The sequence below is a fragment of the Carettochelys insculpta genome, chromosome 7 (assembly GCF_033958435.1).
Source record: "Carettochelys insculpta isolate YL-2023 chromosome 7, ASM3395843v1, whole genome shotgun sequence".
Taxonomy (NCBI): Eukaryota; Metazoa; Chordata; order Testudines; family Carettochelyidae; genus Carettochelys; species Carettochelys insculpta.
Genome location: NC_134143.1, coordinates 41,460,635 through 41,488,179, shown reverse-complemented (window position 1 = coordinate 41,488,179; position 27,545 = coordinate 41,460,635). Strand labels below are relative to the sequence as shown.

Here is a 27,545-nt window from a genome sequence, read left to right as displayed (position 1 = left end):
AAACTACTAGTGGGAAACTTAACACTTGGTAAAATATAAAATTTGACAAACTCTGAAGTTTATTAGATCAGATCTAAAAAGTTATAAGCATTTTAAATTCCCTTTTCCATTTTTTCTTGGTTACTACAGATAATTTATTTTCAAAGTGTTTTTCCCCCAAGACGCTGTGAAAATTGTATTGAGATTGTTAATGATAGATATGTGGAATGAGATTGCAAAAAGTCATCAAAAAATTCTTAAGATCTTTCTTAAGACTCTTCCCTGAAAATATATCAATAAACTTTTTTCTGTACACTCCCCCACTTTGCGCACCCCTGTTATCTATGTGTTCGTGCAGCTGTTCAAGAGAGATTCAAACGCTGCCCAGCTGATTTAATAGAGCGCCCACAGCTGAATTTGAATTTTTACTGGTGGCCCACATTTGCACATGCTTCATTGCACAGAAAAAAGTTTATTCTGCACATGGATGGAAAAAATTTGCTCACAGATGGAAAATATTCGAGAGAATATTGCTAACAACTAGTGCTTAATTTGTGTCAGGGCTTGACAAAGCCAAAAAGTGAAAGAAGACCCCACACAACAGGCACAGGCTTTGATGGCCTGAGCAGCAAACTTCCTCTAAAATTTTCTACTCTTACTCACCCTGGCTCAGAACCTCTACCTGTTGGCTCTGCTACACACTGCAGCACCTGGGCATGGCAGCTGGAGCCTCACCAAAGGTCTTCGCTCCTCCTTCCCCAGAATCATCCGTCACTGACTCCATGGAAAGTTCTCCACTCCCAGAACCACAGTGCTTCTGCCAGGTTGACGCTGCTGAAGCTGTGGAGTGTCCAGCTGCATCCCCCTGCCAAAATTTTGCACACCCCCCCCCCCCGGGGTATATAGGGCAAGGTCATTCCAGCATCCAGAGCCATAGCGGAGTCAGCGTCTGGAGCCGCAAATGACTCCTCAAAGAGCTGCAGGTTGCCAACCCGTGACCCAGATCCTTTTCAGTAATATTACTGCCTAAGTAGTTATTTCCAGTTTTGTATTTGTGTGTTTGATATTTTCCTTCTGAAGTGAAGTACTTTACATGTATCTTGAATGAATTTAATTTTAGACCAATGCTTCAGTTTGTTAGTTGTGTTTGAATTTTAATCTGGATCTACAAAGTGCTTGCTGGAGAGCTACATGTGGCTCACAATGGTAAAAAGGTTGAGAATCACTGTTCCAGGTTCTTAAAAATTAATTGTGGAAATTTTTGTTCTAGGTGACTTTCCAGGTAATGAAGTTAAGCTGACTGATCTATAGTGTACCGGTCTTCTTTGTTCTTCTTTTTAAAGATTGACACTGTTTATCTCCTCCCTTCATCTGGGACCACACCTATTTTCTGAGTTCTCAAAGATAAATACTAACAGTTCCAAACTTACTTCAAAGTAGTTTCTCAAGTATCCTAGGGTCAATTTCACCAGGCCGTTCCAACTTGAGTACACTTAACTTACCCAAATATTTTAACTTATTTCCCCCCTATTTTGTCTTTTGTTCCTAATATTAATAGTTTTGGATATCTGTTCACCATTATCCTTTTTAGTGACGACAAGCAAAAAATACATTAAGCACCTTAATCTACTTGATGTCATCTGTTATTAGCTCTCTTTCACTGCTTCTTTCCAGTCTTTTGCTCCTAGTTCATTTATTGAACCTCTCCTTGCTACTTTTTATGTCCCTTATTCATTTTATGCCTCAACACTTTCTGTTTTTTGGTCCCTGCCTAAATGTAATTAATCATAGCAAAATCCTAGAACTAATGTAGGATCTAGAATTTTTACTATTTTTTCTTAATTTTAAATGCTGTGTCCATGTTACACATAAGCAGTTCCTCACTGAGAGAACAAGTTATATCTTTAGAGTCCAGTCTTCAGAAAGACTGCCTATACTTCGGAAAGGTTTAAATATCTACTGATATATTTACTCTAAGAGTAAAGGGTTATATTGATTATGATCAACAGGGTTGCCAAGTAGGTAATCACACTAAGTTAAGAACCACTGGTTTAGACAATTAAAGCAAGGTAAGGTTTGAAAGCTCATTCTTGCTTTCCTTGAACTAATTAATTAACATCATGCCTATATAGATGGGGCAGAATTCATAAAACAAGTATATTCTGAATACATAAAGAAGAGTGCCCCAATTAAAACCTTAATGCTTTATGTAGAATGTTAGATGAAGTTAAGACACAAGATAAAAAATATTAATTATGGAAAACTGGCACAATCTCATGCTTTTATTTCAGTATATGATTGCATTCATGCAACAAATCAAATTCTCACTGGAATTCAGACATCTGTATTTATTATTTACTAATAGGCTAAAGACTTCATTATTTTCCAGTTTTAGAAAGAGCCCTTAGAAGTCAGTCAGGTTGCCTCAATATTGGGTTATGAGTTATCAAGACTGTGTATCTCTAATAAAATTAAGACCATAAGTATTGACTCACCTTGGAAAAGATTAAATGCATGGAGATCATTTGTGTGGTTTGTCTTCTATATAGATGACAAGTCTGGGATTTTTCTATCCTGGAGTAATGGAACTACATTAGATGATCATTTAATATCACATTTAGTATAATAGTAAGTAATGTATTATAGCCTAAGTAAAATTTAAATGGTTTCCCCTCAGGTGTTGCACTGGTAATAAACAAATATAAGATTAACACATTTATTTTAATAAACTTTACATTATATTTGAGTTCCAGATACTATGGCTCAAAATGAACTCCATTTCTGCAATACTAACTCAAACAAAACTTCATTTGCTTTCAGAATGTGTTTTGCCTAAATGAAAATTGGGAGGATTAATACCAAGTATCAAAAACCTGGTGACGTTAATTTGTATCTTGTTATGCATCTGTTGAAATTACATTTGAGCTGGGTCTACAAGTGAGCACTGTTTCAAAAGAGCGAAAATCGATGTTTGGCAGTTGAAATAGCGGCCATCAAAAGGCAGCACCCGACGCTATTAGCAGATTGACATTTCGATCCACTCTTTTGAAGTGCCGCTGCAGGTCTTTTGGAAGAGAGCATCCAAACGGCTCCAAGCCTTCTTGCAAAAGAACGGAGGCAGGAAATGCCACGGGCAGGGTCCCATGGCTGACAAGCCCTTCCGGGGCCGCAGCCAGCCGCTCCCTTTAAAGCCTGCCCCCCTCTCTCCCCAGCCGCATGGGCTGAGTGCTGCCTAGCCTTTCCCAGCCTGGCAGAGCCCACTTGTGCTCATGATGGAGGCACAGCGACAGCTCCTGCAAGAGGACACCCTCATCATGGACGCACTGCTGGCAGTTCTGTGCACCATCGCCACAGCTGCACCCGATCTCATTGGGTGTCTTGGCAGTCCCCCTGGGGCCATGGGGCTCCCCCACCCAGCGCACAGCTGGGCACCCCCCTGGGTGCCTCAACACCTCTGGACCCACCCCAGCAGCACTGACTGGTGGGAGCACCTGGTGCTGGGGGAGTGGGGCAAGGAAAGGTGGCTGTGGAACTTCCGCATGTCGAGGCAGACCTTCGAGATCTGCCACTGGCTCGCCACCACACTCCAGCCCAGGACACCTGCATGCAGCCAGCCCTCACCCTGAAGAAATGGGTCGCAATCACGATCTGGAAACTGGCCACCCCAGACTCCTTCCTCTCCTTGGGACAACAGTTTGGGATGGGCAAGGCCACTGTCAGGCTGTATTTATGGACATAAGGTAGGGCTGGGTCATGTGTCCCCCATGGGTGGCAGGGGCTGGGGCGAGGGGAACCCATGGCTGCAAGGAGCTGGATGGGAGGGGGTAGGGGGCTGAATGGGGATGGGGCTGGATGTGAGGGGGGCAGAACAGGCCCGAGGTGGGGGAGAGATGGTCCACCACACCTGCACTAGAGCACATGTTCCCCTTCTCTACCGTACAGGTCGTCAGAGCCATCAATGTGATGCTGCTGCATGGGGTCATCTGCCTGTGCGATCTGGACAACACTGTCACCGGCTTCCAGGACCTGGGCTTGCCAAACTGCATTGGTGCTTTGGATGGCACGCACGTCTCCATCCGCGCCCCGCCACGCAGCGCCGGCCAGTACATCAACAGGACAGGCTCAGATTTGGTGGTGCTCTAGGCCCTGGTGGATGTGAGGGGATGGTTCGCCGACATCTGTGTGGGCTGGGCTGGCTGCACCCACAATGCTCAGGTCACTCATCCCCCAGTGGGAGATCCCAGTGGCGGAGGATGTCACCATGCCGCTCTGCATGGTGGCAGAAGTGGCATACCCCCTGTAGCTGTGGCTCATGAAGCCATACATGGGACACCTCAACCCCACCCGAGAGGCATTCAATCAGCGCCCTCAACTACGCCTGCAATGTTGTGGGGCGGGCCTTCGGACGCCTAAAGGGGTGGTGGAGGTGCCTCCACACGCAGCTGGAGGTCAGGGTCCTGAATGTACCCCAGGTGGTGGACACCTGTTGCGTCCTCCGCAATGTTGTGTTCATATAAAATCATGAATGGTGTGGAGAAAGTGAATATAGAAAAATTATTTACCTTTTCCCATAATACAAGAACTAGGGGACACCAAATGAAATTGATGGGTAGTAGGTTCAAAACTAATAAAAGGAAATTTTTCTTCACACAGCGCACAGTCAACCTGTGGAACTCCTTGCCCGAGGAGGCTGTGAAGGCCAGGACTCTATTAGGGTTTAAAAAAGAGCTTGATAAATTTTTGCAGGTTAGGTCCATAAATGGCTATTAGCCAGGGATAAAGTATGGTGCCCTAGCCATCAGAACAAGGGCAGGAGATGGATGGCAGGAGATAAATCACTTGATCATTGTCTTCTGTTCTCCTTCTCTGGGGCACCTGGCATTGGCCACCGTCGGCAGATGGGATGCTGGGCTGGATGGACCTTTGGTCTGACCCAGTATGGCCATTCTTATGTTCTTATGACACCTATGTCCCCGGGGGCGGCCCTCCTTCCGGCGCTGGCTATGAGCAGCCGGGCACTGTCCCCATCCACCAGGCCCACTGGGATGGCCACCGCCTATGGGAGGCCCTCAGGCAGGCCTTTGCCGATGGTCACCTCTGACCCGCATATGCACCCACATCCCACGCACATCTGCCACCCACCCTCCCCGCACCCACACATCCACCACCCACCATCCTCCTGAGGAGCACAGCATGGGGTGGTGAATAGCAAATAAATATTTATCGGGAGCTTGAGCATGGTGAACTATGTACAGGTGGGGTGAACCTAACATGGAAGCGGGTGGGGGGAACCTGAATCTGAAAGGGTGTGGGGGAAGCCTAACCTAGAAGGGGGTGGGGAGCTCATTTCAGCGCCAGGGTGGTGGGCCACGAGCCCTGCCAGCCCCTGGAACTCCTTCCTCCCCAGGTGTGGGGTCCCCAGCAGGGAGTACTGGCAGGTAAGGGCGGGGAGCGGGCCTGGTAGGGGTGGGCTCAGCGTGGGCAGTGGGGGTGGGCTCAGTGGGGGGAAGTTGCCTGGGGGGGCCAGGAGGTGGGCAACATTGACCACATGCTTCCAGAGGGTCTGGCCAATGCCCTCCAGGGTGGTCAGCAGCCTCTCCCAGGCCTCCCTCTGCCATTCCAGCTCAGCCTTGGTGAGCCTCAAGTGCTCCTTGGCCACCTCACACTGGTGCTGGCTGGCTGGGTCCTCCTCAATCTGGCAGGGGACCCTCTGGCCATGGCCCCGAAGGTGGGTCATGTGGGGTTGTGTCCAGGTGCTTCCCAGGTCTGCGGCGAGGGTGCCCTCAGGGACGAGGGATGTCGCAGGGCTCTCCCAGGCTACGGATGGTGCAGCTGTATGGAGAAAGGGACAGCAAGTCAGTAATGTGGCCCGAACTAAGAGGACCTGGCTGTGGCCCACCTGCCTGAGCCTCCCCTCATGGGGCCCCTGCTCTCTCAAGGGATACTGACCCCCTCAAGGGGCACCATCCTGCCCCCCATGGTCTGGGCCTCCCAGCCGATGGGGATGCATCCAGGGGTCTCTCGTGCAGGTGTGCATGCCCTAGGTGCTGTCGAGCACTGACCAGCTCCCGCCCCGTGTGCAGCTTGCAGCACTGAGCACTGAAGGCAGGTGGTGGGCATCGCTGGTGGGCCACCACGGGGTGCCGCATACCAGGTGGGGTTGGCCTGTGTGCTGCCCAGGACCACCAGTCCTGTGTGCAGCTAACAAGCCATTGTGTCGCCCCCACCCTGCGGAGCAGGTTTGTGCCCCTGCATGTACATACTGGAGGGTCCCTTGATGAAGTCCGGGGATGCCCAGCTTCCAGTTGCCCGTCTGGATGAGCAGGAGGGGGTGTATATGGTAAGGTCCTAATCTTCTCTTGACCACTGCCCTCACCCTCTAGGGTCTGTGATCTGGGCTGCTCCTCCTCTTCTGGCCATGGCTCATCGCCCAAGGTGTCAAGGAATGCTGAAGATGGGGAGCTGTCCTGGGGATCCAAGATGCCCCAGAACTCCTGGTAGTAGGGGCATGTGGCTGGGGCTGCCCCAGAGCAGCCAGCCTGGTCCCTGGCTTGGGCATAGCCCTGTGGCAGGTTCTTGACCTTGGAGCGTACTTGCTCCATGGTATGCTCTGGATGGCCCCTGGTCAGGAGGCCCTGTGCCAGGCGGCCGAATGCAGCGGCATTGCACCGCTTGACCCCCATCTTGTGCAGGATCTCCTCCTTCCACAGGCCAAGGAGTTCTCACAGCTCTCGCTGTGTCCAGGAGAGGGCCCCCTTTTTTCTTCTCCCCCGGGAGCCCTGTGGGAGATCTGGGGGGGTGGGGCAGGGCGGGCATGGATCTCATGTGGGGACTGGCTGCTGGCCATGTCTGTGGGGCTGGAGCACGTGCAGAGGCTGCTCCTACCACACACTCAGCTTCCTGCCACAGGTTTCCTGTGTGCATGCAGCTTTAAGGTGGCTGGATGCAGGGACCCTAGCGCCCCGCTGCTGCCGCTGGCTGGAGTGGCCCTGTGCTCCAGCTGACTGGTGCCATGGTTGACCCATATTTTGAAAAAGCGGAAAGTGGAGCATCTACATGTATCCTCTTTCGATTTAGTTTTTTGAAAGGGGCTGATCTGCCTGATACGGGATCAGGGTTCGGATTTCAACGTCTGCACCCCGTTCCTTTGATTTCCTTTTGAAAGACAGCATTACGCATGTGAACGCTCCTCCTGCTCTTTTGAAAGAGGGCCACTTATTTCAACTTTTTGCGCACGTGTAGACATAGCTTTGGAGTTTTAAGTATGTCATAACCACGCCTTGACCTGTAGGCAGAGTCTAGCTGACTGTAGTAAAACTGTGTTCATGTTGCCATACGGTAAAATAAATTACATGAAAGTAAACCAACAATGATTGCTGTTTATCTCCCATTGACTTAAGATAGAGCTGACAAAGTGGAATAGGGACTGCACTCATCTGTTTTATACATTTCAGGAGAGTAACTAGTTGATACAACTTTACCATCTGAGATGCGGCATTTGAAAGAGTCCTTATCTGGGGAATATTAGATCCTATTTTATAATGCTTTTATAAAGATTTTTCATTTGCACCAGATGGAATTTTTGTAGTAAACTGAAATACCTATACAGGTTGGACTTTGGCCACACTACTATGGCGCTCAGTCCCAGCTCTACTGAAAAGGATATCTTTAATGGCATACAGTAGACCCTCGATTTAAAGGTGCCTGATATAACAGACTTCAGAAATAATGGATGCTGTCTGCCAACCCCGCTGCCCCCAAATAAATGCCAGAGGCTCACCAGAGCCACTGCTGGGGCTGGAGTTGATGCCGGAACAGATGGGGCTGGAGGGGCCACCACAGTGGCTGGGGTCACTGGGGCCAGAGGAGCTGTGGGGAGGGCTGCAGTGAGTTGCAGTTCTGCTTCCCCCAGACCCCAGCACATGGAGCATGTTGGCTCCTGGCTTCTGCTGCCTGCAGTGGTACTGAGCGGATGATACACTGACCTTCCCAGCCCATCACTCAATCCTGTCCTCTGCCTCCCACCCTGTTCCCTTCCCACCTCTTGCCCCATTCTTACCTCTCTACCTCCATCTCCCAATTACCAGGAGAGGAACTGAATGTTGACCTGGCTCTTTCCACCTCCTGCAGCTCTCGGCGCTGTGGCTTCTCCAGCCCCTGGCTCTAAGCTGCCTGCACGAAGGTAAAGCATGGCTGCCCCCAGCCTGACAGTGGGTAGCAGCCTCCATTACTATGGCTGCTGCTCAGTGCCATTGCAGGCAGCAGCAGCTGGATGCAACGTGCTCCACGCACGAAGAGCTGGGGGAGTAGGGCTCCTGTGCCCCACTGCAGCCCCCAACGGCTCCTCTCCCCCCTGTGGCCTCTCTAGCCCCAGCGGCCCTGGCCACTCTAGCAGTTCCTCCAGCCCCAGCAGTGGCTCTGGTGAGTCTCTGATATTTATTTGGCAGGGGGATAGCAGGAGGGCTGGCAGACAGTGTCTGTTAGTTCAGAAGCCTGTAACGTCAGGGTCCGTTAAATCAAGGGTTTACTGTAATGTTTTCTCTTTCCTCTTTCTATTCATGTCACCAGCTCTGGAGATAACTGCAGTAGTGAACCTTGTCATGAGGGTAGGAGAAAGTACACCCAAGAGCGAATAAAATAATTTAAAAAAGCGAAACAAATGCACTTAATCTTTTACCTATTAAAATTCTTTCCTTAGCTACAGCATTCATAAGATTAGCTTATCAGTTTAAAAAAATGTTTAAATGTTAAATGCAGAAGTAATTATTTGAAGTAGATTTATTGAGTGAAATGAGAATAATTTTTATTAATGAAAATAATTCCAAAGACATAGATATCTTGCATCACTGTTTATTTTCAGGATAGGCCTTTGCAACCTATTTTCATAGCCATAAAGTTTAGTTTAGTTTTCATTAGCTTCTGGATGGCCAATTGACATTATTTCAAAAACTAAATGTTTAATATAGATTATTAACATTAATCAGTAAGCCAGCAGTGTAAGAGTATAGCAGAATTAAATGTTTCTTTGTACATTACATGAAAGAGATTTTTCAAAGCTTTCTGCTTTCATTACAAGGCTCTTTTAAAGTAAGCAAAAAGTATTTGGTTGCTAGACAATAGAATAAACTTCATTAGTGTCAGAGCATCAGTATTGGAAAAAGAAAACTAAACCAATATCAGAGCCCTTAGGCATATGTTGAATGTAGAGAATCAGCATGACCCCGGAACGTTGTGAAAGATTGTTCTTATGGGTTAGAAAAAAGACCCAAACCAAAAACATTGTAATGAAACTGTTTTTATTTTCATTGAAATCAATAGGATATTATTAATTAATCAAAATGTCTAGTCTTATAATAGAATAATTAATAATCTGTAAATACTGGCCAAGTTTCCCTTTGTAGCATGTTTTAGTGGTATGATGATCATTAAAGACTGTTTGGATTTGGACACTGTAAAATAGTAGTTTTTAAGCACTCAGTTAAAAAACAGCCTTGTTAAATAGCTAGAATCCCACTCAAAATTTTTGCAGATCAGGTTTAGGTTCATAGAATTTGCAAGTGAGACACATAAATACAATGTTCTAGAAAGCAGAGTGTTTGCTCTTTAAGTCCACTGAACTTTTACAAGGATTCATGCTGATATTTTTTGACAAGTTTAGTTTGGTATCAGCGGTTGAACTAACACCTCATGCTTTTACGTTCTTCACAGATCTACAGTGCCGTGAAGGAGGACGAAGGGGCAGCAGATACTTCTGAATATTGTCTCCATCCTCTGAGAGAGCTTCCAACAATAGATGCAGATTGCAGCTATAAACACGTTTCTTTTTTAAAACCATGCATAGAAAGTGCTTGCTCTGTGTATCGTGCCACTTTACAAAGAACATCACTCTCTAACTTTGTCACTGGTGCTCTACTAGAGGCAACGACATCGCTGGGATCAAGAAGTGGTCTTATAAACATCTTTGGAGGGTCAACTGGAAGAACAATGCTTAAAGGTAATAAAAAAGATGTCATTGTTTTACACTTTTACAAAAATACAGTAGGTATAGAAAAACCTTTTACTATAGATTGATGCAGTATGTACAATGCTTTATAATTACTGATGGGGAACTGGCAGAGATAGGAGAAAGTACTGTATGCTTTCAGAGGCTTTTATGTACAATTCAGTCTTTGAAGAATTGGCTGTCTTCTGTCAGTTTGGTGAGAAGGAAAAAAATGCTTGTAAACTGATAGTGATCTTTTCCTGCTTTTTAAAATATTTTTCTCTTTAGAAATGTTCTAGCTGCCATCCCAATAATTAAAGTTCATGCCTTTGTTGAGAGGAAGACAGATGTTTCTTTTGACATTGCAGTACCTGTGTAGTATTTAGATAAGAGCTCTTTTTTGTGAATTGTTTTAGATAGGTCTATACTGTATTATTGTTTGTTGTCATTGTTACTTTACACAGTACTATGCTATCAGTGTATGTGGTTAATTATTTACTAGGGGTTTTTTTTTGCCCCCATTTTTTCTATATCAGACCACCTCAGATAAATTATTGTATTTATTCTCAGGATTCTTCTGTAAAAAGAATGGTTTTACTCAGCTGGGGACTTGAAGCAGTAGAAATCGTGGCTTGTCCAGAGAGTCACAGAAGAGTCTGTGGCAGAACTGGGACTAGAATCAAGCCCTCTAAGGAATTGGATTGGGATCAGTGTTCCCTGTAAGCTGTGCACTTGAGTGGCTGCTCAGGAGAAATTCAAAAGCCCTGGGAAGGAGAGGGAGGAGTAGAACAGTGCGCAAATCAGCAGATTAATGGTGCTCTAAAAGTGCTGGCAAGCAGTAGGAGGAGTAGAAAGTGCAGGGCTTCAGTGTCCCAGTATGCAAGAGGTGCATCATGGAAGGAAGGCAGACAGTGAGTCCACAGGCTGCAGGTGGCGCCCCCGCGGGCTGTATACAGCCCATGGGCCACAGATTGCCCACCCTGCTCCACTAGATATACCCCATATAAAACAATCATTTACACGTGCCAGAAGTCTGTCAAAGATAATGAAAAGCCTGAACTTAAATATATATATTTATATGTATGTACAAATAATATCAATTTTTAAAACAAGTTATAATGCCTTACAGAGACTGAATCCTAAAATATGATTTCCAGTGACAAGTGTAACTCATTAACAACTGATGATTTATATCACTCTGTCAGTAATGTAGACTGTATCTAGATTGCTGAGAACTGTCGACAAAAGACACACAAATTGCACAGCACATTTGCATATTTCCTGCTGACAGTTCTGTTGGGAGAGGCTGTCCTGACATTTGGTCCATCCGCATGGGGCCATATGTCAGGAAACCCACTCTTCTGGACATCCCTTCTTCCTTGTGGAACGAGGAAGAGAGAGAGATCAGCGGAATCCTTCCAGAGAGGCAGAATTCTGCCAACTGGCCTTCGGTCTCCCCAAGAAGCCTGCAGTTTAGACATAGCTATAGCAGTGATAACTCTGTGCTGGTATGCAAAGCCAAGCACCTGCTGCAACTCAAGATACATATGACAGGAAATTTAATTCCTGACATTCAATCATTGACTAAATCCATAAAGTAACTAAAGAATAAAGAAATAATTTCTAATAACTTCTAAAATCTTTCTAATTTCTAAAAACTTCTAAAAGCCTCAGCTCAGGCTTAAACAAAGACTGCGCATGGCTGGCCAAATACAAAAGCAGCTTCCCCTTCCTTGGTGTTCACACCTCCAGATCAACTGCTGGTAGTAAGCCTCACCCTTGCTGGCTGAGCTAACCTTGTTATGCCCACCCTTGCTCTAGCTTATTTATACCTGGCCCTGCAGATTTCCAAGACCAGCATCTGATGAAGTGAGCCTGTGCTCATGAAAGCTCATGTTCAAAACTTTTCTGTTAGTCTATAAGGTGCCACAGGACCCTTCGTTGCTGTTCTAAAATCTGGAGATACCAAATATTTTGTTTGTTTCACTTTAAGACAGAGTTGGGCAAGATACTCCCATGGGCCGGATCTGGCCCACGGACTGCCTAAGGCACAGATCAGCCAGCTGATGCTTAAAGTGGCTTTCTGCTCTACACGCTGGGGACGGGGGAGGCATTGCAGTTTCCGTCCAATAGGAGCTGAGAGATTTTGCTGGAGGATAGGGGCAGTGCACGAAGCCTCCCCCATCCCTCAGCATCTGGAGCAAAGAGCCACATGGAGCAGGCAGCAGTTTTCAACTATCTGGGGCTGCAGCAGGCAGAGCCTGTTTCAGGATCTTGCACAGCCAGTGGCTGAGAGTTGCATAAGTAATTCTCCTAGCCAGAGTCTACCTCTGGCACCTCAGACCCTCTCCTCCCAATCTTTCCTCTGTCTCTCCCCAAACTCCCACCACTCTTGCCCTCCTAAACCTCTGCCCCTCTTCCTGCACCCATACCCTGCCCCAGATTACAGCTCCCTCCTTCCCCAGGTCACAGCCCATGCCCCTAAACCCCAGTCCCTTTCCCTCGGTCAAAACCCTCTCCTGCCCCACATCACAGCCTAAGTCCCTGCACCCCTCCTGCACCCCAGTCCCTTTCCCTCAGTCACACAAAATGGTTGCCTTGTAACATGGCCTGTGTCAGAGCCCAAATCCCTGCACCCCAGACCTCTGCCCCAGGTTAAAACTGTATCCTTCATCCAAACTACCTCCCAGACCCCACACCCCTCCTGCATCCCGGTTCATTACTTTAAGCTCCCTTCTATTCCCAAACTCCATCCCTGTACCTTCTCCATTAATATCATGGAGGAGTGTGGCCCCTGACTACTTTCCAAACTCTTGGAGTGGCCCCCACATCAAGAATTATTGCTCACTCCTGCATTAAGGTATGCCACCACTGCACGTCTGTAGTGTTTTATGATTTTTATATTCATCTCAAGACCCATGACTCGGGTATCTCTGGTGGGAACATTTTGTATTAGCTGTGACTGCAGTAACTGGTATTAACTCTCTAGACAAAAGCATCATACTCTTTTGAACTATAAATTAGTGGAAATAGTAATAGGTCAGATAGATAATTTATCCACCCAGTGACGCAACTCTGGCAGTCTGGAATCTCATGGAATATTATTGTTAAAGACAGATGTTCCCAGAGGGTAAGAGAATTCACTCTGTTGACTAGAAAACACCAGATTGGTATTTAATATTGACACAGTTTAGATTTGACAGTGTTTGAGATGTAAACAGGAGGCTTTCGATCTTACAAGGCAACCATCTCTCAGACTCAGGTTTGGCAAGAGTTAAGAAATTAAAACTATGAGGATTTGCATATCATTTATCTCAATCAACTTTGATTAAGTGTGTGAATAGAATTAAGCTTTTGTGCACTGACATTTTGACCACTCTTCTTTTCTTACTTGAATCAATTTTTAGTAAATCCCAAGTAATATTTTAATGTCATTTGTTATTAGTAAATTGATACAGTATTCACTAAATACTACTTGTTCTTCATCGAGTGTCCCCGTGGGTGCTCCACAATAGGTGTTGGGCTCGCCCGGCGCCGCAGATCGGAAATCTTCCAGCAGTTTCTCCTGGATCGCACATGCGCTGGCACGCACCACTCCCTTGCGCATCCCCGGCCACATGCGTGATCCGGTCCCCGCCAGTTCCTTCTCAACCGCCATCAGCTGCAGACGGAATCCGCTCAGGCTACGGCCAGAGTCAGATTAGACAGTGTTTCTACGTGTAAATTGTTGTTTCTTTTTTTCAAAAAAAAAAAAGAGAGGACAAAGAGAATACCAAAAAAAAAAAAAAAAGAGAGAGAGAGAGGAGCAGAGAAGAAGAGTGGACGTGAAGGCCGGTAGGCCGCCCGCTGCCCTGCAGGCTGGTGTCCGCGATTCGGGGAAACAGGCACGGATTAGGTGCTAAGTACCCTATTAACAGTAAAAGACTCACCGCGATGGCCTCTTCAGGCTTTAAAAAGTGTGAGTCCTGCCGTGAAGCTATGCCGGCCTCCGATGGGCATAGTGAATGCATCCGATGCCTGGGGGAATCACATGTTACCCAGAAGTGTTCCCACTGTGCTAAGCTCACAGCCAGGGCCAGGAAAGACAGAGAAATGCATCTTAAAATGCTCTTGTTTGATAAGGCCCTCCAGCCAGACGTGCTGGAGAGGCAATCAGAAGGGCCCTCTGGGTTCCACAAGACGAAGGCAGCTTCTCTGACCCTCTCGGTGCAAAAATGGAGGAAGCTGTCCCCAGCTCGATCCCTGCTGGCGGTTTCAGCGAGCGGGACGGGCGGAGCGCACAGCCCCCAGCCGCATACTCAGGCAAGCGGCACCGCGGCAGCGCACGTGGCAGAGGCTGAGCCTCCGATTACAAAACAGCCGGCACGCGCGGCGCCTAGAGCGTCGGCCAGGCAAGGACCGGAACCGGCGGCACCGCCACAGGCGGCACCGACCCCCGCAGCACCAATGGTGCAGGGCCAGGCACAGAGCCCACAGGCACCAGAGGACGTTATCCATGCGGCACCGCAGCTGAGTGGGCCGAGCGCAGCGCCGACAGCAGGGCCGAGATCCCCGGCGTGGGAGGGGGCGGTGCCAGCCCCGCAGGGGAGGGGAAAGGCAAAAGCAAAAGCTCAGCACTGCAGCCCTTCTCCAGACAGGGCTGCGCTGCTGCTAACACAAGCCCTCCCCCTGTGCTGCACACGCTGCCCAGAAGGCCTGGGTCTCCACCGGCCTATCCAGAACCTCTTTCTCCGTTCCTCCAACCAATGTCACCATGGCTTGGGCCACCTTCACCCTTTCTGGGATTGGATCCACTGGAGTACTATCACAAACCAGTGTCACCGCTATCTGTGTCATCGCGGAGGTCTTGCTCTCCCAGATATCGGGGGTACACACCCCGAGAGTGATCCAGGTCTCCGTCCCCGTGCCCGTGCCCGTGCTGCCATGGTCGTTCTTATCATGCTGGACACAGACACCCCAGGCCTACGCCCAGGAGCAGGTCCCCCCTGGCTGTCCAATACCCCCGTGGGCACTCCCGTTCGGGGATGGAAACTCAGTTATCTCAAGGGGAATTAATTTTAGAACCCTGAGACTTACCTTCACAATCCTCCAGCAAGCAGGTGTACCATCGGCTACAGGAACCTGAGAGTTCGAGGGAGGTGTACTCTAGTGGTTCCTCCTCATCCTCCCCAGATGAGGCCATGGCCCCCGGGGATGTCGCTCCCCCGGATGACCTTAAACAGTTTCAGGAGCTGTTTAAAAGGGTGGCTTTCATGCAAGGCATTCAAACGGCAGAAGTGCAGGAGAAACATCACAAACTCCTGAAAAATTTGAGACCCCCAGCTTCATCCAAAATTGCTATCCCGCTGGATGAAGCCATTATGGAGTCAGCCACTACCATATGGCAGACTCCAGCCTCCGTTCCGCCTATGAACAAGAGAGCGGATAAAGAAGTACTTCGTCCTGGCAAAGGGCATGGAGTTCCTCTTCAGTCACCCACAACCGAACTCGGTGGTGGTCGAATCGTCCCAGCAGAGGTCAAAGATTTCTCAGTACAAATCGAGGGGATCGGGCAAAGATGCCAAGAAGCTAGAGCTGTTTGGCAGGAAGGTATATTCCTCTTCCACCCTGCTATTGAGAGTGGCAAATTATGTGGCACGCCTAGCGAACCATAACTTTTGATAATTACTCCAGGCTTACTTCTCTCATGGATTCACTTCCGGAAGATAAGAAGCCAGTGTTAAAGGCAATTGTGCAAGAGGGCTACGCAGCTTCGAGGATGGGAGTCCAGATCGCCCTGGATGTGGCAGATACGGCGGCACGCTCAACGGCTACAGCAGTGGTCATGCGTAGAGAATCCTGGCTCCAGACATCGGGCATCCCGAGGGATCTACAGGTGAAGATCGTGGATCTTCCCTTTGACACGCAAAAGTTGTTTGCAGACTCAACCGACTCTGTCCTCCGCTCCAGTAAGGACTCGAGAGCTACACTTAGAACCCTGGGTATTTATACCCCTCCATATAGGAAGAAAAAATATTGCCCTCAGCAAAGACGCTACCCGTACCAACCACAGCGTGCGCAGTATCAACGGGGCTAAGACCAACGGCGACATCAACAGCAGCAACAGTACAGAACTCCCAGGCGATGTTCCCAACAAAGTCGTACACCCTCGGGACAGGCCCAAAGGCAACAAGTTTGACGGGCATGTCGAGGGCTGCACTATCACTACCATCGCGCAATGCCACTCTCATCTCATGTTCCATCATCACCTCAGACTGTTCCACTCCCAATGGCAAAAGATCACCGCAGACAAATGGGTTCTGGAGATCATAGCCACGGGTTACGCGATCCCCTTCCAGTCGCTACCACCGACGAAGCCTCCCTCCATGCCCCACCTCCGGGACGCTACCCACGAGGCGAGGCTCAAACAGGAGGTGGACCACCTTATGTTCATAGGGGCAGTGGAAAGAGTGCCGGAACAATTCCAGGGGAAAGGGTTTTATTCACGCTACTTCCTCACAGAGAAGAAAACAGGAGGCTAGAGGCCCATCTTAGATCTTCGAGGCCTCAACCGCTACTTGCGCAAGCAACGTTTTCGGATGATTACAGTCGCCTCCATACTCACGGCACTGGACGACGGCGATTGGTTTTCAGCCCTCGACTTACAAGATGCTTACTTTCATATAACGATCCACCCGGCACACAGGCGCTTCCTCCGCTTCATGGTCGGCAAGGAACACTTCCAGTACAGGTTCTTCCGTTCGGCCTCTCCTCGGCCCCCAGAGTCTTTACCAAAACCTTGGCAGTGGTGTCAGCCTACCTGCACAGACAGGGGGTATTCATATTTCCATACCTGGACGACTGCCTATTGAAAGGGGCCTTGAAGGCAGAGGTCCTACGCATGATACGCGTCACAGTGGACACGTTTTCTTCGCTGGGCCTAGTCATCAACCTCGCGAAGTCAAAGACCGACCCCACGCAGGACATAGAGTTCATAGGGGCACGCATAAACTCTATCACAGCAAGGGTGTACCTACCCGACGCCCGCTTTCGCGCCATCAGTTCGCTGGTGCAAGTCATTACATACAGCCTCACAGTGCCGGTCTTAACGTGCTTACAGCTGCTGGGCCATATGGCGGCAGCAACATTTGTGGTACAGAATGCCAGATTGCACATGCAAAGCCTGCAGCATTGGCTGGCGAACGTCTACAAACCGGCATCCCACACTGTTCACAGGGTCGTGTTGCCCACGACAGAGGTGCGCAGATCCCTGGCGTGGTGGGTAAACCCCAAGAACTTGCTAGCAGGGGTGCCCTTTCACCAACCACAAATTTCTATTTTTCTGACTACCGATGCCTCCCACATAGGATGGGGAGCGCACACTGGCGACAAGGTGACGCAAGGGCTATGGTCCCCCGCGGAACAGTCACTACACATAAACATACTGGAGCTCAGAGCAGTGTTCAACACCTGCAAGCATTTCCGAGACCACATATATGGCAAAGTAGTCGGGATCAATACAGACAATACCTCCACTATGTTTTACATAAATCGACAAGGAGGAGCCCGATCCCGTGCCCTATGTGCGGAAGCAGTCCGACTGTGGAACTGGTGCATCGCCAACAACATAACGTTGAAAGCCTCGTACTTGCTGGGCGCTCACAACGTGAAAGCAGATCAGCTGAGCAGGCGCTTTGCGCTCATGCACGAATGGCAGATCCACCCCGATCTGCTACGTCCGATCTTTCATACATGGGGGTTTCCCCAGATCGATCTGTTTGCCACCCAGCACAACAGGAAGTGTCCCCAGTACTGCTCCAGGGCAGGAGTGGGGCGGGGGTCCCTGGGGTATGCATTCATGATTCCATGGAAGGGCCCCCTACTTTACGCGTTCCCCCCCACAGCGCTTATCCACAAGGTCTTGCAGAAAGCCAGAAGGGAGAGAGCTTGCATGATACTAGTAGTCCCAATGTGGGATCGGCAGCAATGGTTTCCCTTGCTTCTGCGCATGTCGGACCTCCCACCGCTCCCTCTACCGGTGGCGCCGGATCTACTCACGCAGGCCCAGGGGTCCATAGTGCACCCGAACCCTCAGAGTCTGCACCTACAAGCATGGCTAATCCATGGCTCAGCTTCTTAGAAAGTACATGCATGGAGGGAGTACAACAAGTCCTGGAAAATAGCCGAAGGACCTGCACCAGGAAGACTTATAAGCAGAAGTGGACTCGATTCACAGCCTGGTGTTCTGCCAAGCAGTTAGCTCCCCTTGACGTTCCTATACTGATAATACTTGAATACTTATTGGACCTCAAGAGGGGCGGACTTTCCTTATCCTTGCTAAAAGTCCACCTCGCCGCTATATCAGCCTTTCAGCATACAGAGGAGGGGCCCACGGTATTTGCCCATCCTATCGTTACCAGGTTCTTGAAGGGGTTGGTAAACCTGTACCCCCCTCGGAAACCGCTTCCGCCATCGTGGAACCTGGACTTGGTGCTCAGCACACTCACGGGTCCACCTTTTGAACATTAGCCACGGTTCCCCTACGTCTCCTTACGATAAAAACAACCTTCCTCCTTGCAATTACGTCAGCTCGCAGGGTGAGTGAGCTCGCAGCAGTTATGGCAACGCTGCCCTGCACAGTATTCTCAAAGGAGGCAGTAACCTTACGGCTGCACCCATCCTTTGTTCCAAAAGTTTCTTCAGAGTTCCATCTTAATGAACCAATAGTTTTACCCTCGTTTTACCCGAAGCCTCACAACTCCAGCAAGGAGGCATGCCTGCATCTCCTGGATGTGAGGAGGGCGTTGGCCTTCTACATAGGTGGAACTAAGTCCTTCCGGAAAATGGACAGGCTTCTAGTCTCTCTCGCTCCCAGGTCAAAAGGAGAAGGTCTCTCTTCACAGAGAATCTCAAAGCACATTGTGTCTTGTATAAAAATGTGCTACGAGCTTCGAAAGACTCCTTTGCTGGCCCCGCCCAGGGCTCACTCCACCAGGGCGGTGGCGGCATAAACGTCAACAGCCTTCTTTAAGGGCATCGCGTTGAAGGACATCTGTAGAGCGGTGACCTGGTCATCCTATGACACCTTCGCCAAGCATTATGCCCTACATCGGGTATTCCAAGAGGATACCTGTCTGTCGACAGCAGTCCTTTCGGGGGCAAGCTGCACATAAACCGATTACCCACCTCCTTACTTGGGTTACTGCTGGGTAGTCACCTATTGTGGAGCACCCACGGGGACACTCGATGAAGAAAGAGAAGTTACTCACCATAGTAATGATGGTTCTTTGAGATGTGTCCCCGTGGGTGCTCCACCACCTGCCCATCCTCCCCGCTTCGGATCTCTGTCTAGTGTCTTTCAGGAGCATCCGAGGCGGTTGGTCAAGGAACTGGCAGGGACCGGATCGCGCACGTGGCCGGGGACGCGTAAGGGAGCGGCACGCGCTGGCGCATGCATGATCCAGGAGAAACTGCTGGAAGATTTCTGATCTGTGGCGCCGGGCAAGCCTGACACCTATTGTGGAGCACCCACGGGGACACATCTCGAGGAACCATCGTTACTATGGTGAGTAACTTTTCTTTTCTCAGGGTTTTCTTTTTCATAATTACATAACAGCTGTGTCTACACTAGCACCCCTCTTTTGAAAGGGGGATGCTAATGAGACACTTTGGGATATGCTAATGAGGCTCTGCAATGAATATGCAGCACCTCATTAGCATAATGATGACCATGGCACTCGAAAGTGCTGCTTTCCATTACACGTGGCTCGTCTACACAGGATCCTTTTCAAAAGGACCTTGCACACTTTGAAATCCTCTTATTACTATTTCTTTATAGGAATAAGGGGATTTCAAAGTGTGCGGGGTCCTTTTGAAGAGGATCTCGTGCAGATGAGCTGCGTGCCATCGAAAGCGGCGCTTCAAAGTGCCACGGCTGCCATTATGCTAATGAGGTGCTGCATCTTCATTGCAGCACCTGATTAGCATATCCCGAAGTGTCTCATTTGCATCCCCATTTTGAAAGGGGGGTACTAATGTATACTATACTAATGTATAGCCAACATGAAAAATTTGGAGACGTTTGATATAGATTTTATTTTGCTGCCTTGCAGTTTTATTTCAATATGGACAAGATGGGGATAGACGGTGCTTCTGACTGGGTCAGACATTTAAGGGAATTTAGGTGTCTAAAGATGCAGTTAGGTATTTAGTGCAATTTTCAAAGCACCTAAGTGCCTAACTTTCACTTAAATCAATCAGAGTCTGATGTGTAGGTGTTGTTTCACCTGTTAATTTAAATGAAGAGCTGTTGGCAGAGGGGGATAATTAATCCCCAAGGAGGGTCATTGGCAGAATCACCTTTGCCATGCATCTGGGGGTCTGTAGGAGCCTCTCCCAGTGGTGGTTGTTCAGGGGATGAGATTATTTAGCATGTCTTCTGGCTGCCATTTTTCAGACTGCTTAGTGTATTGCTAAGGCTCACGTAGAACAGGTGCTGTTAAGTGTGCTGCTGCTTTAAGCAGTTTTTTTTGCGTGTATAAGCTTTTGTTTCCACTAGCAGAAGGGAGCTTAAGCCAGGGCACGAATTTGGCTGTTAGATTTCCTTGCTTCTTAGTTGTGAAATAAAGGATTCACTGATATGAGGGTGTGGGCCATGGCTAAAAGATCTATAATTTGTGCAAATGCTGAAGTTAGTTTTAAAATGAAAGTTTGTACATTTTATGAAGTTTAATTAGTCTGAAAAATGGCTTTTTATGCATGTAGTTAATCTTTTAGAGTGTATTTAAATTGTTTATTTTTAAAAGCCTAAAACCTCTTTGAATGAGTCTTATAAAAGTAACATTCATGGGAACATTTATAGTGTAGAATGGAACTTGCTTGGTATGTTTATGTTAGCTTGTCATTCAGAAGCAAAAAAAAAAAAAAAAACCCAGGGACCTCAGGACTTTGAGTCATCAATAAAGATTGCTTTGAAGTTTTGATTCAGCAAGCAAATGAGAAAGCTTTGTACTGTAAATGTAGCGTTGATTTGTATTTTATTTATGATCAGAGAAAATAAGTGGGGTACTACTTTGTGTTTTGGTTGAATTCTAAGATATTCGGTACAGTTTTCTTATCTGAATTGTCTTTAATCTTTAAGAAATTTTCTTTCAAAATATATCTAATATTGTTTTACCAATTGTCCTGTGACCATTCTATTTTCTACAATGACCTATGTTGTATTTTTCATTGAAAGAAAAATAGTGAACAAAACCATGGTTTTCTATTTTTCATTAATAATAAGTTTCTCTCTTTCCTTTACCTCCATGGTGAATTTTGCATTATATTATTTAATATCAATTTCTCAGGGATGTATATATAATAACCTTCAATTGTAGCACTGAAATAACACCATATATTCATGTTACAGGTCTAAGAAACTGAAACATAATGTTGTTAATGCTAGGCTCAATTTCTAATTCTACACTAAAAAATCGAGAGGTTTTTCAAACAGAAAGTGAGCATATACAGCATATAAAGAAATCATCCTTATGTGGGGAGGGATAGCTCAGTGGTTTGAGCATTAGCCTGCTTAAACCCAGGGTTGTGAGTTCAATTGTAAAGGGGGCCATTTAGGGATCTGGGGCAAAGAGGAAAAAAAAGGGAGTGGGGAATGGTGCTTGGTCCTGTCAAGAGAGCAGGGGACTGGACTCCATGACCTCTCGAGGTCCCTTCCTGCTCTGTGAGGTGCATGTGTTTTGAGATCCAGGCCTAACCAAGGAGTTTTCTTGAGCTTCCAAAGAAAACTGAGAGAAGTTTCTTATGGTGGTGTTCTCTCTTTGTTGTCTTTACCCTAGCTAATGTTGTATCCCTGATTTTCCACTTGTGTAATTCTGTTGCTTGTAACAATGGTAAAAGTTGGAGTGTAAACAAAGCTCAGATTAGGGTAAGATAAAATAGAGCTAAAAATGCTGCTATTAATGGAGAATTATGAATATCTGTGTAATTTGCTAATGTAGATTCAGCATCTATCTCATCTTTGTGAGCCTTGCCCCTCACCCTGCCGCTACATACACACCTTTTCCAAGCTATACAAACAACTGCCTTGGAGCCTAGCTTTCACTCTAGGCATTTGTTCCAGTACCTAAGCTGATGCCGTATGACTGGGATGGGAGTACATACTGTCTGTTTCAGGCAGGAAGTCGTATAATTAAAAAACAACTAATCTACACACTTTGTAGTGTTTAGTTTTGCTTTAAGAAACTTATTCTAGTTCAGTTTACTACTTTCACAGGGTTTAGTTAGAGTAGGTTTAGTTTGCTTCTGACTAATCAGCTGTTAGGCCTGGTAGAAGGCATTTCGTAGGAAAATCCAGGCAAGTTAGGACACAGAGAAAACAGAGGCAGAGAAGAGCATCAGGGAGCTGGTGAGGGTTCCCTGGATTCAGCTGTATGAGGCCTCCCATCCCCTCAAAAGCACTAGTTCAGAGCTGATGGGGAGAGGGCGGCAGAACTGGCATAGAGAAAGAACACAAGAGAGTTGATAGGACGAGAGTGGTCAGAGCTGGGGAATCCTATCTAGTGGAAAGCTCTGAGTAAAGGGGAAGATCTGGCTCAGACAGGAGCAGGCCAAACCCAGGAGAAGAGACTGATTCTGTAGGAATATGAGGGATAGGACTCGCAGGCAAAGGAGGCATGGCAACTAAAACTGGGATGCCTTCTTGCAGAAGTTTTGAGGAAGGGGTTGTAGCAAAAGGCTTGTCAGGCATTGGAGGAGGGCCAGCGTGGTAGAGGCCCTGGAATCTGATCACAGGTATCATGGAAAAGGAATATTGCACTTTAGGTAGATGAGCTGGTGGCTGAGGGGAGCAGGGGTAAGGACAGTAGAACTGGTGAACACCTTTTTTTAACTGATTTTTACTTTGTGGTTTACCAGCTATGTCATTTCAAGAGGCCTGTGAATGGATGCATTTACTTTAAACAGGTGATGTTCAGAAACCGATTTAAGTGTGACTCTGGGAGGAATATTATTTTTTTTTTGTGGGTGGGAAAGATGGTTGCTGCTCTTCTCTGTGGCAAAAAAAAATAAAGTAAAATAATGGGTAACTCAGGGTGTGTCTACGCAAGGCACTAACTTTGAAGTTAACTTTGAAGGTAAGCACTACTTCGAAGTAGCCGGCAGAAAGTTTACACACGTTTCCCTTACTTGGAAGTTCAGCTTCTAACTTTGAAGTCCTTACTCCATTCCCACGAATGGAGTAATGCCTTACTTGGAAGTTTAACTTCGAAGTAGGCTGTGTATAGATGCTCTACTTTGAAATTGCTTACTTTTAAGTTGTACTTCAAAGTAAGCAACTTTGAAGTTATTTTTGTAGTTTAGACACAGCCTCAGATACCTCAGGGCTCTGTGCTGGTGTGATCCCTGTAACAACCATCTTTTGCTTAATTAAATAGCGCTGGAAAAAATAAATTTCACTTGTTCGTAGTGCTGTGAGTAAACAAATTTATTTCCCACATGACACAAATTAAAAAAAAATCTTACAAGATTAAAACTGGTTTTGTTTATAATTACATTATCAGATTCAAAGGCTCGGCCTCAGTAGGGTATCTGCTAGACTTTAAGTGCCAAACTTCCTCACATTTGAGTCCCCGTATTGCAACTTTTATCTGGGGAGGTGGGTAACCTGACCTTTCAGCAAGCGAGCCAAATGCATGTCTTCTTCATGGCTTACACAAAGCATGCGAGTTATGTATTTTGACACAGTTTGTCGCTTTAAACAGAGCAGTTGCCGCCTGACAGTGTGTACTAGTGCTGTACGCTATCTTTTCTGTGATATTGAAGTACCTGTTCTCCTGATATTTTAGAAAGAAACTAAGACTCAGTAAAAGGTACTTTAGGTGGTAAGATTTACATTTTCTGGGCTGTAAAACAAAGACTTGATGTCTTAATTAAGCAAGACAATATTTTGTAAAGACAGATGTAATGAGTTGCTTTTGATCTGGTCAGCTTATCACTGCCTATTTTATAACATGGCTATGAGGACGTCTACACTGTTACTAGGTGGAAAATAACCAGAGAAGCAGAGTAAATAATGTTAAATGCCGAGGACTCTGAGACTTCAAATGTTCGTTTTGTAGTTTAATTTATGTTTGAAATGAAAAAGAAACAAAGTCTTTCTATGGGCTGTAGGTATCATTTGTGTTGATTTTTTTTTTCATTGCAACTAATTTAGATTGGTGCCAAATATTTGTGTGAAATCTTTCTCTTTCTTTCACATAAAACTGGAGCAAAAATAAATATTGCAGCTATCTACCAAAGAAAACTAAGCAGATGATTGTCTCGTACAATTGAACTTCTGAATTAAAACACCTCAGGATTGGAAGTTGTTCAGAACGCTGAACAAAACATTATGGTTGAGCTTTCAGAAGTTTACAGCTGATCAGTGACTTAATACAGTTTGAAAATTTACTATGCAGAAGAAAAATATTACTTTAAAATACCATAATTTAAATAAAACAAGAACAGAAACAGTTTTTGTTTCACAGTTGACATGTCAAATCTTTTTAAAGCTTTCTTATTATTCTTTTAGCATTTTTCTTTTAACACAGTAATGTATTATATTACCTATTTTTTTGGCTTTGCAGTTGCCTGATTTCATATTTTTTATTCGAAATGTATGATTAACTGATCAGTCCATAACTCTGGTAACTCTGATGTGCTACTGTAATTTATAAATGATGTCCTAACGTGTTGTGATTTAACAACATTTTGGGCATATTTGATAAATTTATTTCTACTTTGGTGTCTTATGCATGTCTGAGTTATAATCTTTTGAAATTATACATGATTTGCCACATATGGGATCTTTGTGGCTACAGAAGTGTTGTCGATCAGTTTCCCTTTTCCCGTGTAAAGTACCAGAATGCATTGCATTTGTGTTTGTGGCAAGGACCAAATTAAGGGGGGAACATGACCCTAAAATATACCTGACATGGTGATTTGTGCATACATAAAACTTTTCTGTTGGTGTAACACATTCCCTTTGAAAATACTCTATCCTTTTTAGATTATCCCTCACAAACTGCATGAAACACTTGATATTGGCCATGTGTGATTTTAACTTTGCTTGAATTACAGAGGCTTTTTCTGAGCTTCAGTTCTGTGTGTTTGCACCATTTCTTACTTGTTTGCTTGTGACCATTTATTTCTCACATGAGCTCAATGAGGAAGAATTTTGCCCCTTAGGTATATTCCTAAATTATTTTAACCTTTTCCCTTAATATCATAAATTAATTGAATTTATCTGGGCCAATTGAAATGTATCAAATCTTCACTACTTATTTTTTTTAAACATGAAGTCTGTGGAATTGCACATATTTATCTGTGGATAGAATGTGGCTAATGTTATGTATACCTTGTTGTTTTCTAGAAATCAAAAATGACTTTCCAAAATTATAAAAGTAAAACTTTTTTCCTGTGCAAGACATTAAGCCACTTTGTACACCCTTTAAAAACTCTCTCTGGAAGAGACTCAAACTTGGAAATAATAATTCCAATTATTATCCCTGGGACCATGTGGCTGCTCACAATAGTAACATTGTAACTTAAAGTCACAGCGTGTTTTGGAAATAAGGAGCACATTGTAGCTGCACCACTTAGGGTGAATTCTGGCTATGTTAGCTGGAATTCCTCCTGTAGCCTCAAAGGGCATGTGCGCTGCAATGGCAGCTCTGCAACCAGAGATAGTTTACTTAATGTGCATGTTTGTGCTGGTGCTCCACGATCACACAGGATGGTAAAGAATAGCGTTTCATTATCAAGCATCAGCATAGATGCATGCGCTCTTGAATGGTGGTTGAAACATGAAGGGGCAAGAGTCTTTTAATGCATCTGGCACATAAATAACTTGTGACACCATCTACTCAAGTGTTATGTGAATGCCTGTTGTTATATTCAGGTGACATTGTAAACAGGAAGTGGGCAGGATTATCTCCTGCAAAATGAGACCATGCTTGTTTGCCTGAGTGATTGGCTGAACAAGAAAGAGGCCTGAGTGCATTTGTAGGCTCTGAAGTTTTACATTTGCTTTATGTTTAAATGCAGTTTTTTTACATAATTCTACATTTTTAAGTTCAACTTTCATGACAGAGACTGTACTACAGTACTTCTATTAAGTGAATTGAAAAAATTTTATTTTTTACGGTGTAAATATTTATTATCAAATATAAAGTGAGCACTGTACACTTTGTATTCTGTGTTGTAATTGAAATCAATATTTTTGAAAGTGTAGGAAATGTCCATAATATTTAAATAAATGTTGTTCTATTATTCTTTACTAGTGCAATTAATGTTTTAAATCGTGATAATTTTTAATTGCATGACAGTCCTATATTTAACTTATACTCTTTTCTTTTTAAATACATTTTAGTTTAGTTAATAAGAATTGACTTTAAGAATATATTTGGGTAAGATCTGAAATATTCATTAACCTGGGAGGTAATGTGCCTGATCCTTTGGGATTGGTAGGACTTTCTTATATGATGAATAAGATTTTCTGTAATCCTCATCGAAATTGACTTGTTGGATGGGTTGAGGCCTAAGGGTGGGCTGTTTTGAGGAAACTGTATTGTTGTCTTTTGAATAAGCAGACAGCTATTAGAAACTGTTTTGTGCTTGCTTGATAAATCTAATTATTGGAGTATCTAACAGCTTTGGGGATTTTTCCTCCTTTCTCTGTAGCTCACCCTAATTGAATAGCTCCAGTGTGATTCACTGAGACCCTGGTCACGCCATCACTTCAGCTTGACACATGGGAGAAGTGGGTGTCGTCATGGCAAACCCATGGCAAACCCAACTTCTACAGAAATAAAGCTACAATTAGGGGTGTTAAATCCCATTTAATTGGTAACCGGTTAAATACTAAGTTTAACCAGTTAACTGATTAAATAAGTGTCTATGAGTATGTGGTTGTGGGGGAGATGGCAAGAGTAGCCCCTCTGCTCTGGACGGGGCTTCTCTGGCTGGGCTGGAGCACCAGAGCACTCATGTCACACTGGGGACTGGGGCTGCTCCAGCTCAGATGGAGTCCCTGCCTGCAAGTTCCAGCACAGCTCGTGCAGCTCCTGTCCTCATCTGCATAGCCTGGAAGCACCATGGCAGGGAGACAAGTAAGGAAAAGGCAGAGCTAGCTTACCTGTATAGTAACATAAGTTCTTCAGGATATTTTGTCCCACCTTACTCTCTCCTTACTTTCTTGACTTTGCAGTTGAGATGGAACTGAGTAGCTCATGATCTTCTCTGCATAAGCTCTCATATAGGAGAGCAAGTATTTGCTCTGCACAGGTGTGGGCCCTCAGACGTTGCTTTGCACTACCCCATCAAAAGAGCAGAGAAGCACATGCGTGCATTCCTACTGTGGAGCACCTCCAGGGATAAAATATTTTGAAGTCAAGTTGATGTACAGCTTTGTAACCTCTGCATCAATGTAGATCACATATGTGCTATGGCGTTATAGTAGTACAGCTACAGTAGTGTCTTATCTGTGCAAAAAATTTGTTTTACAGAGCTATACCTAGTTCTAGGTAGATATTTAGCTATAAAATCTTGGCTTTACATACTAGAAAAG

At 45.8% G+C, this 27,545-nt stretch overlaps 1 protein-coding gene across 2 annotated transcripts in view; it reads left to right on the top strand.

Moving 5' to 3' along the window:
* The window catches only part of PLCE1 (phospholipase C epsilon 1), a 313,002-nt gene that overhangs the window by 143,785 nt on the left and 141,672 nt on the right, over window positions 1-27,545 (top strand). For both annotated transcript variants that reach the window (XM_075000375.1, XM_075000376.1), the window contains exon 3: window positions 9,688-9,973. In XM_075000375.1, the coding sequence (XP_074856476.1) occupies window positions 9,688-9,973 (286 nt within the window). The remainder of the gene's footprint in view (window positions 1-9,687; window positions 9,974-27,545) is intronic.